Here is a 16,321-nt window from a genome sequence, read left to right as displayed (position 1 = left end):
TTATCTATTTTTCAGAAATTCTTCAAAAATTTGTTTATCGTGGTTTGACAAATTAGTTTCTTCAATGAATTTCCACTTCCAGTCTCTATATTGGACAGCATTGCTTACTTGTTTAGAATTGCTTACATGGTGACCCCACAAGTCAATTAAAGTACTTTTGAGTTTTAATAGTAGCTGGGAGGTTATAGCTATCAGGTGGAGGAAGTCCATCCCATGAATCTTTGCAAAATAGAGCCTCCTGATCTTGACCAATATCCCAAGTTATTAATATTGCATATTGTTGATAAAATGTTATTATTATTATATATTTTTGGTTTATATATGTATTCAATGATAATGTAGATTGAATCTTTATATGTATTCATTAAAATGCTATTATTTCTTCACACTACAAGTGTATTTATTTTATATTTATTGCTTATTATTTAATCTATATTTCAAAAAGGGACATCATAACTAGGGTTTTAAATAGGGGACAATGACAGTATGAGTCCCCTCAATTAAATGGATGCCCATTGAGTTGGTTACTTGTGGGCACCCACTGAGTTGGTTGCATGTGGGTCAAGAGGGCTTAATCGTGGAGGATTGTCTCTTGACATGCCATTGTGCTTTCCCTTTAGTTTCTAATATGGTTGAAGCTGTAGTATGCATGATTACAACTGAAATCTTTATTATCATATTGCAGAATCCGGTATATCGTGGAAGGGGAAATTACATCAACCACAATAGAAAAATGAGTACAATGACTATTCAGTTCATCAACTCTAATAGAATAACATTAAAAAAGGACTGATTACAAATTATTGCAGACCTGAAAATAGCAATTTATCTGGAGATTGCAATCAGCTATGCCCTTGAAATAAGTCTGATTTTTATGCTTCAAAGGGTAACTTACTGTGTTTTTTGAGCCTTCCACATCAGCAAGACAATACCAGCCTATTTGCAGACTTACGAGGACTGATTCAATGACACTTTCATGCTTTCCAAATCTGGAAACCTCTGTTAAACCTTGTTGCAGAAAACACAGGCACACCAGGCGACTAGTGTTATTTATATAAATTAAAATTGACACTTCTAAGCCACTCAAACTGGAAAGGATCTGAAATACTCCTTTGGCACCTTCAATAGAGTGTTTTGCAGCCAAAAACATTTACCCCAAACAATCATCTTATCCTCAACCAAAGCTAGGTGCCACTCAAAGCCACTCAAACTGGAACAGATCTGAAATACTCCTTCGGCATCTTCAATAGAGTGTTTTGCAGCCACAAACACCCAGGATTTTACCCCAAACAATCACCCTATCGCAAAGAAAAGCTAGGTGCCACTCCCTAGGGTGATTTGATGCAGAAAAATCATAACCAAAAGCCACAAACTACATACAAAAATTTATTGAGTACATGCCAGGGATATTTAATAAACAACTAAGCTAGAATGGATCATTCACCACTGAAACTGGCTTTATTGATGAGGAATTTCATCCCTGAGAATCTTCATATGGATTCTTTAAGTTCATTCTAATATTGTTTCTTTATCTTCTTCATCTCAACATAAACAAAGTGAGAGCCAAAACCCTATTTTATGAACAACTGCAATAATGAAATATAATATACTTTGCCCCTATTTATTTTCCTTTTCTTCGCTCAAGCTTGACATCCCCTTTTGCAACTTTAATATAATTTACATTTTTTTATTTTTTCACTTTATTTTCCTTCATGCTTGACGTCCATTTTGATGGCAACTTAAAAAACCATTAAAATATCATTTCACTGGACTTTAGCCTTGGCTTCTACTTTTTTGGGCTTAAAGCAGCTTAAGTTGGCCCCTTTTCTTGGGCATAGCCTTTGGAGTCACATATTGAAAATTTTATTTCACATAAATATTAAAGTCACTATTTAAAAACACTTAAGTGAAATAATCAATATTAGAATATTAGCCTTAGGAAATTTGCCAAGGCTTGAAACTGAAAACATTTCACTTTGAAGCTAGGCAGAATTTGAAGCTGATACCATGGGTTAAAAATAGCACATAACATAAATAGCATTTGCTAAAATTAGTAATATTGCAAAAACTCTTTAAAATCACAGGCTTGCGCTCTCTACCAAACTTTGAGTCCTGTAACCAACTTCAAAGAGTAAAACATAGGCCATAAATTTAGTGGAGAAAGCTGTGGTAACTAGGGGGTAATGATAAATGGAATTCCAGCGTAGAGGATGTAACCTAGTGCATCATTTCCTACTGAAACCATAGATGTTGGAATTAAAATGTGAGAGGGTTTTTTCTTTATAAGGGAAAGAAAAAGGACTACTTGTGTTGTAGGGTTGTTTAATACATAGTCGCGATAGATGGCCAAATGAATGTTCAAAGATGTGATATTTGTTGGCCCTTCATTTGCCCCACTCGAATACATAAGCTGTGCAAGAACCTCCTTGATGGACAATATTGTCGGCTGAGTGTGTTTGATGCAAGAAACCATACAAACTTGGATAAGAGATGGCTGCCCCATCATCACGGATGGCTGGGATGATTCAAACATTGGCCACTCATGAGTATCATTGTCACATGCTCAATTGGCTTTTACTTTTTAAAGCTATTATTTTTTCAAGGAAGAGAAGCATGCAAACTACCAATTTTAGATTCTGAAGGATGCAAATGGGTTTCAGGATCTAATGTAATTACAAGTGAAAGATTCAGCTTATAATTAGAAGTTAGTTGGCTTGACAAAGGAGGATGCTTATAAGCACACTTTTTGGACCATGTTATGTGGATGCATTAAACAACACATTGAAGAACATTGTAGATTGCCATAGTAGTGGTAGTAGAAGCTAGATATGTACAAATGTTTGTTTGCAACTATCACACTTGTGTCGTAAGAATCTTTTCAAGGAAGGAACTCCTCTTTAACTACAAGGCACAAAAATCACTACAATTAAGGTGGTTAATTCGAAATGGAGTTGTTGCTTAGAGGCAAATATACATGAAGTAAGATGTATGAAACAAAAGATGTTTGTTGATGATTGGTAGTTTAAAATTAGGTTAAAAATTGCTAGTTTTATTACACTTTTAAAAAAAGTTAAGTTTTATGTTTCTAACCTGTAGATTATTGTTTTCTTTGTGATAGCATTTATTCACTCTATTTGTTTGAGTCATAAATTCTGCCTTTTATGAAATTTTAAATTTTAACTTGTTGGAATTGCAGATGTGTGCTCCTAGCCTTCCTTCAGTAAACCTACTATCCAAGTCACAAGATATGTTGATATAGACTTTCTCCTATCAGTGGAGATATTTATGAGACCTTTCATATCATTCTTGGGCAAACTAAGTAAGCCATTTACATTAGGGATCCTACTTTGGGATTTTGTGAAGATTGTATTAGGCCTTTTCTTGTGCAATTGTGGAACACGATGAAGTCTCCACGTTATATGGAAGCTTATGCTCTAAATCACGTATGATATGTAGTTAGGCTTGGAAATGTGCTTCCAATACACAATTAAGAAGTAAAAGAAGGGCTTAGGAAGGCCCTTTGAAAATGTATACTGTTGAGATGTCTTCTTTACTTTACATACAGTTGTGTGTTTGTCAATCTTGGCGGTACAACCTTTAGCAGACAAGAGGTGAGGAAAGATAGACTAGATCAAATTGATTCTATTAGACAATGGACGTGGCATGACAAGGATGCACTACAAGTCAAGATACTTCAACACACCTCCTTTCACAATTGTTTGTTCCTCTACTACAGAGAGGAGTTGGTGTACATATGACTTCATCTAGTTAGTCAAGACAAACAACCTTACCTCTAGATGATCAAAGGACTTTGTGGTTCCATTTAGTGTCATATGGTTACAACACTGACAAACCCATGAGTATTCTTAGACTTTGGTTTCACATTGTATTGTTGGTTTCGAAGATGCTATATAGGTTGATGAGGAGGCCTAGCAGTGATTGGTTGATTCTTAGACTTAGGCTCCACGTTGTATTGTTGGTTTTTAAGATGCTACCTAGGTTGATAATGAGGCCTAGCAGTGATTGGCTTGTTTTACATTGCATGAAATGGCCCCTCCAATGCTCATAGTGGCAATGATTTGGACTTAGACTCTGATGTTGATGCAGACCGATTTGAGCTAGATGCTAATTAGGGACAGCTATATATTTTCTCTGTGTTGTCATTTTATAGTTGAAACAAATTGTGCATTTTGTTGTGGTTATTATGTTATATATATATGCACATTGACATGTAAAGCTTCAAAGTTTCATAAATAGGTTTGTCAGTTTCAATTCAAGTTCAATGTTATGTATTAATGTGATGCAGACCAATTTGATCTAGATACTAATTAGGGACAGCTATATATTTTCTCTGTGTTGTCATTTTGTAGTTGAAACTTGCAGCCTTTGGGCATTTTGTTGTGGTTATTATGTTACATATATATGCACATTGACAAGTAAAGCTTTTAAATTTTATTAATAGGTTTGTCAGCTTTCAATTCAAGTTTAATGTTATGTATTAATGTTCTATAATTACACGATGAAGATTTTATCAATCTTATTAGATGAATATTTGAACTTGCCTTTGAGTTAAAATAATTCCTTCAGTTTTTTGTTAGTCATCCTGTAAAATTGCTTCCCAAGAGACCTATACTGTAAATTTGTCTTCCCATCACTTGTTGTTCTTGTTAACTTGGGGGTAAGTTTAAATTTACTTTGATTAGTTGGGATTTAGTTGAAAAAAATAATAAACAATTAAAAAAAAAGAGCACAGTTTTTGGTAAAGTCTCAGGTAGTGGACTTGAGCAGCAGCACACTTGATGGGTTCCTTTTTGTGATACAAGATGGGGTTGGGGGATGAAGTTGCTGCAACTCCATCACTTGCTGCAGATATGTCTCCTCGTAACTTGCCATTCTTGACCAAAAACTTGGGGGAGCATGAGTTTAGATATACTTTGATTAATTGGGATTTAGTTGGAAAAAAAATGATAAACAACTAAAAAAAGTGAGAGCAAGATTTTTGGGAAAGTCCCATGTAGTGGATTTGAGGAGAAGCACACTTGATGGGTTCCTTTTTGTGATACAAGGTTTGGTTGAGGGATGGAGTTGCTGCAGCTAAGCCCAAATTAAGGCCTTTGAGGCTGCAGGGACATTTGTGGCACAGACCACTTTTCATAATTTATCACCATTAACCAACTGCTCATAAATCGATGCACTGTTTCCAAAGAGTTGAATGCACAATAGGGTAAATGAGAAGGTGTCAAAAAATGACTTTTTTTTTCCTGTCCGTTTCTTGGTTTTTTGAATTTCTTGCTGGCAGATGAATTTTCTGTATGGGTTTGCAGGAAGTTGTGAGCTTCCTGATGATTACTTGGTTGAAACTTGTCACTGAAGTTTACAGAGAGTGACCATTGGGCCTTTTGGACTTGTTTGCACTCATGAGTTGGCAAGAATCTCCCCGAGTTTTTGAATTGTGCTTGAATACTTCCTCCTTACTAGTGTGAGCAGTTTTTCAAAGCTTAATGGTTTCTTTTTCCTGAATCTGCATGGGTCATAGGGGTAGGTTTCACATATTTCCTAAGTGATCTGGTTGGATTGGCGAGTTTAAATTGGGGATCTATTTGTAAATATAAATAGAGCCTTTTCCTTGCTTTACTTTTAAGGTGCTTTTCTGATTTTTCCTTAAATGATGGTACATCTGTAAGAGGTGGTTAAGTATCATATCATAGTTGACATCCCATTTCTGATATGAATATTCTTGTGGAGTGTATGTGAAGCTTGCATATAATTTATCGCTATTCTTTTTTTGTAGATGTTATTTTCTCTATATATATGCCTTGCATGATTGGTATGCCTGCCTGTTATCTATTTTCGTAAGTGTTAGATATGGCTGTTCAAACGTTGTGTTATGCACATCAGCTCAAATTCTTCACTCTAATTGTTGATTTATAGGGAGGTTGGATGGGATTCATCCTCCTTTTATATGACTATCGATTTTTATAGTTTTCTTTTCTTTTTAATTTCTCTCTCATGTGGTACTTCTTTATGGTGCTTGATTACTCACAATCTTTCAGTTTGGGATTTGTGTGTATTTGCATATTCTCTGTTTTTCAGGTCAGATTTAATTTTATTGTATTGCCATGCTTTCATTTGACTGCATTTGTTCTAGCCTGGTGAAAAGTATTATCAGTCCATTACCATCTTTGGATCCTACATTATTTCATTTGTGATAATTCTGGGTTATGTTTGACTTGGTTTGTGTAGTCATTTTATGCGAAATTGCGATATAATTTCATCATAAAACAATACTTGGAGATATTGTTGGACAATATATGAGCAAGGCTAGATATGGAGATTGAGTTTGTTATTCCAGAGCTTCTAGACAACATGGATCTGTTACTATTTTATTTTATTTGTGATGATTCTGGGTTATGTTTTGACTTGGTTTGGATAGGCATTTCTTGTGAAATTACGATATAATTTCATCATAAAACAATATCTCTGAGATATTGTTTGACAATTAATGAGCAAGGCTTATATATGGAGATTGAATTTGTTAGTCCAGATCTTCTAGACAACATGGATCTGAAGGTTTTGTTGAGAGGTTTTAGACCCTTCCCCTTATTGGCCCCATTCTTATGATTAGCTTTCTTTTCTCCATGCAACCAGATAAGATAAGACTTTTCTTATCATTGTAGGTACTTAAGAGAGACCCATTATATTCTCTAATATTTCAGGGAGAAACCAACACTTTGTTTTGAGTCAATAAGATTTTAAAGTTGATTGGATTAACGAATTTCTGCTCAGTAGCTATAATCTGTTATTCCACAGTTATCTATCTTAATTATTTTGGCAGATGAGGATGCCCAGGTGCTTCAAAGGCATGAAATAACATGGTGGTGAAATGCATGAGAAAGAGTTGTTATTTCTTTTTGTCTATTCCCCCTTCTGACACATATAAGGGTTATCCTTAATTTGGCTACTGGTGTGCCATCGCTTCTCAGTTTTGTTTTCTAGTTAGTCTACACTCATCTAGCTTAATATTGAAATTTTCAATAGGTGATTGCTAGTTTTGGTTCTGACCATCAATATTTTTGTAACTTTATTGTTGAAATTCAATAAATTTAATGGTTGCAAGGATGCCATCAATATTCAATTTGCTTTCTAATTAGCTATTCCTACAGATTTTTATATATTTTAGAATCAATATTAGTTGCCGTAGGGGCTGAGAGAATTAATAGTTTTGTATCTATGACGATTTGTTATATTTGTCGGCGTTATTAATGTCCAATGTTTTCTGAGTTGATATTTTAGGAGAGACTTGAACATCGTATTAAATTTCAATGGTTGAATTTTTCAAATGCGATTGTCTATCTCAATGAAATATCATCACTAGAGGTATGAGAATTTGACAATTTCACCGCTTGAAAGATTTATCCGAATCATCATGCCATATTAAAGTTTCTAAATTATTGGGCTCCATGTGCTTTCCCAATTGCTTCAGCTGAGAAAAGTATTTATAATTTTTAATGGTTTTATATGATACCTGAAGAGCAAATGCTGTTGAATCCTTATGTTTGCAGAAAGCCATTGAAGTAGCAAAGGAAAAAATTGCAATTGATTGGGAATTGCTGCTGGATGAGATTTTTGTCAACTAGTGTTTTTTCGTTATGGTTCTTTGGGTGATATGATTTTGTTTGAGGAATTTGTTTTCAAAGGCATATTTTGATTATGCATCTAGGTTGGTTGTTGCGCTGAGTATGCGGTTGAGAAAAATAATGACATATGCAGATTGAATCTTGAGCTACAACTTTTCAATGTCCATGAATGAATAGAAATGTGATCATTAAATTCTTTGGTATTAAACTTGCCTTGTATTTCTTCTCTTCCTTATTTTATCTGCTTTTGTCTCAAGTCTTTTGTCTAATCAAATAGACTGGCGGTTTAGCTTTGTCACTTTATTTCAATCCACATTTTAAATTTTTTTGTATATTTTGAATATTGTGAAGACGTTTCTGTCTGAATCTGTATTTTGTTGGACTTTCTTATTTAAGAATAATTGTATCATATTTTTAATTCATCTAAATCTATCTTTTTAATGTTTTCATTTATATTCCAATATATTGTCTGAATATCGTGTAGATTTTTCAATCTAAATTTAGTTGGAACAGAGAGTTTTTAAAGGTGTAGGCAGAAGTAACTGTATTAAACTTTTGTCTTTCACAGATAATAGTAGACTACTCTACCCTCATCTGTGATTAAAGAGTTTTTTCAGTTGCAATTAAGAGAAGTAGAACCTCCATAATATTTGAGGTTCTAATGCAAATTTCAATAAGCAACTTAAAAAATTTGATGTTTTAAACTTTGAACCTGCTTTAAGAAATAGGGAATATAAAGGAGTTTGTATCTCATCCTGTAATCCACGGCAATTTTTAAAACTTTTTATCTATTGTAAACTGCACGACCCTTTTCCCAATCAAATATCAATATGAAATAAATGACAAAATTCTGTATTCCATGATTGTTGTTTCAAAATCTCAATAATATATGCTCTCTATATCTCTGTGTTATTTAAGTGCCCTTCAAATTTAGGAAACAGGTTTTCTCTCTGTTTCTCTTTCTTTTTGTGTCACGATTTTGGAAAATCTGGGTATTTTCAATTCAAATCCCAAGTTCTTTTAAAAAATCTTTTGGTTTGCTGATTTTTCCTCGAGATTTTTTCTACTATGAAATTTGTAGCCTATTGGAAAGTCAATATTACTGCATGGAATGAAGATTTAAATCCATTTCTTGTATTTTCAATTTTTTACACAAACACATCCTCAATTAGTATGTTAGTACTGTTTATTCTAGAATCATATATTAATCTTAGTATTACAGTATTTGTTTGGTTTCAATTAGTACTTCACTTAAATGACCAGCAAATTGATTATTTTCAGCAATGAGAAAATGCTTAGGCTTAGTGAAGATCTTCTTCAGAGTTGTAAGTCTAACTTTTCTACAATTATTGATTTTCATAGGCAGATGTCCCTGTATCCATGCATCTACTCAATGGAAGTCTACTATAATATAGAAGATAATAATGATGCACCTGGAATCATATCATTTATGGATGAGCTTTTTTAAGCCTTCCTGTAATATTGATTTGGCTTCCTTGATGTCAAGTTTTTCCTATCATTAGATATTTCTTGAAAGATGTTGAAACATTGTGTAAGATGCATGGCAAGTTCTTACTGTTCTCTTATGGTAACTGGCAATCTACAGAAATTCTATTTTGTATAGTTCTGTCTTCAATGATTGTGGTTCTTTTAAGAAGAAATGCTGGCTAAGGGCTGATCATTAATTGTCATCTTACGAAACACAATTTGTGTATTCTACAATTTTTTTTTCCCTATATGCCAGATACAAGTTTGGCTGAACAGCAGAGCTTGAAGTCGTAGTATAGTCAATGATTAAAAAATCTATCATTTGTCCTGATCGTTTAGCATTGTTTTTTCAGGCTGCTGCCGCCAAAGGGGAGGCTCCACCAGGACTACCTGTTAAAAGAGGCACACAGGATTCACTGAATACACGTGTTGAGGTGATTGCAAAATACTTATAATTTTCTATGTTTTTTGGATTTCCAGTTTCTCTTGATCCTTGCTTTTGTTTTAAGATTTTTTGGCGATGAAATGGTTATTATTGTGTAGCATACATATATATGTTTATAAAGCTGTGCATTATGATATTTATCTTATTCATTTACTTGATAGGCTGTGAGTATTAGTCGACCCAAGGCAACAGATGCATTAGCAGGGGAGCTATGGGAGGTGAAGAAGGAAAGGATTAGGAAGGCTTCTATCTATGGCAAATCAGTTGATTGGGATCTTCGTTCGGTAAGTGGAAAGTCTACTCTTGCATACCTGAATGAAAGTTACACAAATGTTCAGAAACATGATATCGGCTTATTCCATGCCCTATCCCAGTTGATCCCTTCTTGTCAAAATTGAAGTAGAAAACATGAAATATAGTCCTTAATTGGTTTGCCAATTCACTTATATGCTGACAATCTAATTTTTCATTATATGACATCTGATTTTGGTGTGCTTCTATACTGGAGACGGGCAATATCATATTTGATCAGTTTTTTTTAATGTGGCATATAACTGTTAAAGATGGCATAACGCTACTTAGAGTTTCTCACGTCATCATTCATTGGTGGAGATATTGCTGCTGATTGTCATCTATTTTTGAACTACCATACCCAAGGAATTAAATTGTATGCTAATGAGTTGTAATGACCCAATGCGTGTCTACTTTTGTTGCAAATTTCAAATATATGACATGGAAATTGAAAGGTTATATCAAATCCTATAGAAGACAAAATATCCATGGGTCATGAATATAGCTTGAATTAATGATGTGCCTTGAGATATTTATGAAAACATAAGCACTTTGACAACTAGAATTTGTAATAGTTTTTCCCTATCAGAACAAAATAAATGCTTGTGTATGATAAGGATAATGTGAAGTGATTAACTCTAGGTTGCTTTCAAAGTTTTAGAATGCTGGTATAGGTTTTCTTACTAAGGAAGTGAACTTTTCACAACATGGAATTGCTTTCTTATCCTAGTGGGTGATGGAACTGTAAATTTTGGCAAAGTTTAGAGTCCCAAAATACCATGCCAAGAGAGAATCTGCAGATCTTACCCACTACTTATATTCAAACAATATGCTAAAAAAAACACCAACATCATGAATGTCAAAAGAATAGATAAAATGTGTTTGAAGATGGTCTTGCTATTATTTGTCTATAGATAAAGGATATATGCAAGACCATATTGTATAGATGAAAGGTTTAAATTTAATGGAGGACAGGAAAAACATCAAGAATGAACAAATACATATCATGAACATCATGTAGCATCAATATATCTGTACGGTAAATATCACATAGCGGTGTAAATATACAGCAGCGGTAGTTGAAATATCAGAACTCAGCAGATGCTTTCGATTATATGCTATTATTTGTCTATAGATAAGGGATATATGCAAGACCATATTGTATAGATGAAAGGTTTAAATTTAATGGAAGACAGGAAAAACATCAAGAATGAACAAATACATATCATGAACATCATGTAGCATCAATATATCTGTACGGTAAATATCACATAGCGGTGTAAATATACAGCAGCGGTAGTTGAAATATCAGAACTCAGCAGATGCTTTCGATTATTTGTGGAATCAGATCAAGACTAGGTTCATAAAGACAGAGCTGGTAATCTTGGAAACCAGAGGATGCCTGAGAAAGTCATATGTGCCTGGCTGAAGATGTAATATGTTTATTTCAATATTCTGGAAATCATTTACAGTATTGAAGAATCTGTCTTGATACATATTCTTTAGTTATTCTGAAGGAGACGCTGGTCAGAATTTTTTTCACCATAATGACATCATCGGGCAATATTTTTCCTCTTTATTTGACCTTTAATATGCAAAACTGGAACAATTAATCAGTAGCATACGCAACAGATGCTGCAAAAACTCCTCCTGATATTGTGCTTACTGAACCATAATTTAGTAGCCGCTGCATTTCCCAAACAATGAAAATTACATGACGTATGCTGTACCAAAATTACCATTCATATTGTGCTTGGATTCATGCTCATCACCCTTATCAGGAAGTTTGATTTTTCTCCTTTCATCATTGCCGTCATTGTAACCATATCAAAGAATCTTGTCAAGCCATCTCTATTGCCCAATAGCTGGAAGATGAAGAATACATTTTGTGTCCGAATGATAGATGATAGCGGGGGTGAGTTAAATAGCAGCAAGTATATGTGGATGGCATGATAAATACATGGGCTCCAAGATGGTTTATCACGTATTAAATTTGTGAAAGCAGCAACAGAAATATTCAACTCTCTATCAAAGAAAAGTGTGAATGAGTATCACTGAGAAATTCCTATCACATCTGTTGATCATTATGAAGGTTTCAGTCGTGGACGCTGAAATATTCTTTCAACAGGCAGAAAACGTGGATAAAGATATTGTGGAGAAGACACTGATGGAAGGCATGAGCTATGGAAAATTACCTGCAAGGTATATAGAGACAAATATCCACGTCAGAATTTCATTGAAATGGCAATAAGAAGCAATAAGCTCGTATTTGTAAATCCACGGGAGAATCAAACATTGACTCACCATATCCCAATTTCTCTTCGATACTTTAAAACATCACTGCCAAAATCCATGGTCAGAGAACCTATCCGTGCCAAAGAAATATCATAGGAGCAAAGTCCTATTCAGAGCGTAATACATACTCAAGCAAATAAAAAATGAAATTCTTCGAAGCTAAGTCCATCTCCAATGGACGGGTAAGGGAAAACAATGAAAAATATAATTGTGTGCCATGACACATACACGACACATTCTCAACCATTGAAGATAGTCGTGTCTCCAATATCAATGAGTAAAGCAAACACCATGAAGACCAGAGAAGTTTCAAATGCATATGGAGGTATTAAAAATCTTCATTTGTTATTTCCTCTGCTGGTGCCGCACGAGTTGATGAATTTATGGAACGATGTTAACTTGCAATTCAATGATGGTGATATTCTACAAATGACGATGTCAGTGTTTAGAGATTTTTGAATGACACATGTTGACAAAGTCCTCAGGATTTGGACGCAGTGAAGGAATAAACACCAATTTGTGGAAGCCACGCAAGTAGACGGCATGAATAACATCGTGCACAAAGGCAAATCAAACCATGCGATTATGATATATCAAAATAATAAAGTTATAGAAAATTATTTAAGAATAAAAGCGTGCGTTTGAAGAGGCGAGACTATTTGTCTAAAAGGTCATATTTTTGAACTAATAAAGATATAAATAGGGAGGACATATTCAGAGAAAGGAAAAGAAATATATTCAAGCCTTGTAAAGGAGATGTATTTAAAATATTAAAGTATGACTTTAATATAATTTCAAATATTATTTTTTAATAATAAATAAAAGTTCCTTTTGTTTGTTTTCAAGGCAAAGAGCTTGTAATTAAAAATGTGGATTTGTCTTTTATGATCAATAAATAGATTATTGAATTATTTTGACAGAGTTTTATTTTTGCATTGGATATTTTTCGCATTTTGTGATCAACAAACAGGGAATAGTGTGAAACGTATAAAGTTCCCACCTAAGAAGTTAAATTCCTTTTGGCTAGCATAGAATTGCATATAAAAGGTATTTGTTGCAGGGCTTTGGGATAATTGATGATATTTAAAATAAATATTGTCTCATAGAGTTGTACATAATAATCTTCATAATAGTTGACTCTGATGCCCGAATAAACTAAGGCATTGGTCTTTTAAAATCATTGGAATATAATTATTGGAGTTATTAATTGAAGTTAGAAATCTACATACTCCCTTCCTGCAAGCATCTAATCCATTATTGACCAATATTATACATAAACATTCAATCATTTCAAGCATTCATTTAACTTCATTTTGATTGAGTTTGAGGATTTTGCCAACTGGAGAACTCGTAAAGTTTAAATTCGCTCTATAAAAGCTTTGAACAAGGTGATTAAGTTCAAAGTGAAGGTCTACCTGCCTAGGTGTAGCGGAGCGTGAAGTGCAAGGGAATCAAGGTCATTCTTGTTCATTAGCCAGAACTGATTGTGGAATCTTGTTGCAGAATTGGCAAGCTCTTGGATTTCCAATTTGTGGTTTTGGGAACCAACAGTGGGTTCACTAGATTTGGGTTGACAGTTGAATGTGGCCTTTGTATTTGGCGCTATAGTGCATTGTAGAGTGCACACATAATGAAATAATTCCATTGGTTGAAGCACAATCTGTGTATGACATGGTTCACTTGATATTAATAAGTATTCAAGAGATGACAATCTTTTGCAATTCTCTAAGTACTTATCATTTTATTTGGTTCTTGAGTTGCATAGGAACTAGAATAAAACTAAGCTGGAAATAAAAAACCCATAATAGAATAAAATCTACTTATTCTAAAACCAAGAAAATCTCAGATAAAACATGAAAGTATGATTTGCATGTGTTGTAATGGAGCATGGATGCTCAACCTTTGTGTAAAAATTGAGTCTTAGATTGAAAATCTAAATACGTGGGAATAGATTGCAACCTTGTGTTCATCACAATCTAAACATGGAGGGTGCCCATCGATTTCTACGAGATCCTTGGGGAAGGAAGCAAGACAAGTTATTTTATCTTCTAATAGCAACAACAATTCTAACTATCAACAGCCAAGGAGACACAATTTCATTCCCATGATCTTATTCTAGGAGCGTAATCCCCATGGCCCATTGTTCTAAACATTTCTTATCATTTGCATTAGATATGTACTGGAGTTAAATTATATGAATGAATGAGCGAAATATTTTATTAACATTCATGAGATGAATTAGTCTATGGGACTATCAGTAAAAAGAATGCACCCAAACACAATCACAAAAGACAAGAGCTGCCCAAAAGCCTTATGGAGTTTCTAAATATTTTTTGATGTCTTATCTGCTATTGTGGATCTTCACCAAACGGTTTGCTGTTTTGGCAGCACTGCCTTGTTAAGGACGTTGAATTTGTTTCCCTCTCTCAGTTCTAATCCTTTTATTTGGTATGGATGCCACTGTGCAGCTTGTAGGCTGCACATCCCATGATGTAGTTCCATTTTATCTCCGCCGATCCCTCATTGAAGGATAAGTATGTTCTCATTTCCTACTCCTCTTGAGGTAAAGCCCACATTGTCAGTTTTGCATCTAAGATGAAGCAAATAGATAATTGATGTGACAAATGAGAAAAAATAAATTCTCTACATTTTAGTCTCATAGTTTTAGACTTGCACCATTATGTAGTGATAATAAAATCTTACAATCATCTTGTATTTTTTTCCCTTACATGTCTTTCATCCAAGCAGATTGTGGAAATTTAGCCCGAAGTACTTATTCCTTTACAATTTTTAGTGTGTGGCCTTTGAAAAGGAAGTAAAATTTGTTTCTTTTTTTTTTTGTAAAGTTGGCAGTTCGGGTTTGAAGAACCGGTTTTGCTAGTATGGAAAAATCTTGAAATGCGGTTTGGTTTTGTTAGTACAAAAACATGTAAAAGTTATATATATCTATACTTGTGCAGTCTATAAGCATGAAGTAAGATTAGAATTTCACTTAATATCATATAAACAACAAAACACTATAAATTTGTAATAATAGCATCACGATCACATCATCATATACTTCAAGATCAACATCAAAATATTTAAATGTCAAATGATAAATCATAACATCAAGTTCAAGTATCATTGTTTCAAGTTTCAACTAATGGATTAATAATTTATTCTTCTTCTTCTTCACTGACATTAGTTGATTCACAAATAGTACTAAGGCCAATGGGATCAGCTGCACCAATAACACTAAATTCTTCCAATTCAGCAACTACAAGCTGAGAAGTGGAAACATCCAAGTCCAAATGCTTTGCACTTAAATCCCACATCTTCATCTCCCCTTCTTTGTATTCTTTATGTTTGTGCGAGATGGGACACAAGTTGGAGTTGATTGCAACCTATTGCGCTTTATCAAGTGGATGAAAGAATGTGTTCGAATTTCCATCTGATGCAGGTGAACTAGCAACATATGAAATTAGACAATGTAAACGATTTAAATAAAATTATTAATTTTATAAAGTAAAAATTACTAGCAACACATGAAGACAAAGTAAACTAATATTTTATAATAAAATTTAATTGCGATATAATATTAATTGCAAGGGGCTCAACAATTGGAATCATTTGCAATGGAGGTACCACCAACTATGAGCATCCCTCCTAAATTGACGATGAAGGGCATCATTACTTAGACCTCTTGCATTCACAAACTCTATGAACTCATCTGGAATCAAATTTGGCATATCATCATCAGGAAACAATCTTTCAAATTTTTCCTTGTACCCATTAGACACTTCTTAATCTCTATATGGCGCAAGCCTTCTTGATGGATCAATATATTGTGTGGAATAATATTTTGGTGTCAATGCATAGGTAAGCAAATGTAGAGGAGTGGTCATTTCTTGTTACACCTTTCTACAACAATTGCTTGTAATTGTTTGATGAAGATCTCCTTGAGATCTTACTCTTTTTCATTTTACGATTTGCGTCATCTTCTCAAGCATTGAGTCTTATGTCATCATACACCTCCCCAATGCAAGGCCTATCCATGTATGTGTAGCAAAGCATGCTCATAATGTGCTCAGTGAACTTAAGGAAATGGTCCACATGTTCCCACCATGAGTCATCCAATATCCTCTGTTTAATTTTTGTTTTCCTCTCAGTGTTGCTTTGCCTA

The 16,321-nt window shown here is 34.0% G+C and overlaps 1 protein-coding gene across 1 annotated transcript in view; it reads left to right on the top strand.

Annotated features, from left to right (window-relative positions):
* The window catches only part of LOC149548145 (phosphatidylinositol 4-kinase beta 1-like), an 88,867-nt gene that overhangs the window by 22,782 nt on the left and 49,764 nt on the right, over positions 1-16,321 (top strand). Inside the window, exons 6-7 of the mRNA XM_089792167.1 lie at positions 9,479-9,559; positions 9,732-9,854. Coding sequence (XP_089648293.1) covers positions 9,479-9,559; positions 9,732-9,854 — 204 coding nt within the window. The remainder of the gene's footprint in view (positions 1-9,478; positions 9,560-9,731; positions 9,855-16,321) is intronic.

This window comes from Cupressus sempervirens, chromosome 7 (assembly GCF_028749045.1).
Source record: "Cupressus sempervirens isolate cs-2001-9-10 chromosome 7, ASM2874904v1, whole genome shotgun sequence".
NCBI classification, from domain to species: Eukaryota; Viridiplantae; Streptophyta; class Pinopsida; order Cupressales; family Cupressaceae; genus Cupressus; species Cupressus sempervirens.
The sequence above is the reverse complement of the archived record's forward strand: the minus strand, read 5'-3'. Positions and strand labels throughout refer to the sequence as shown.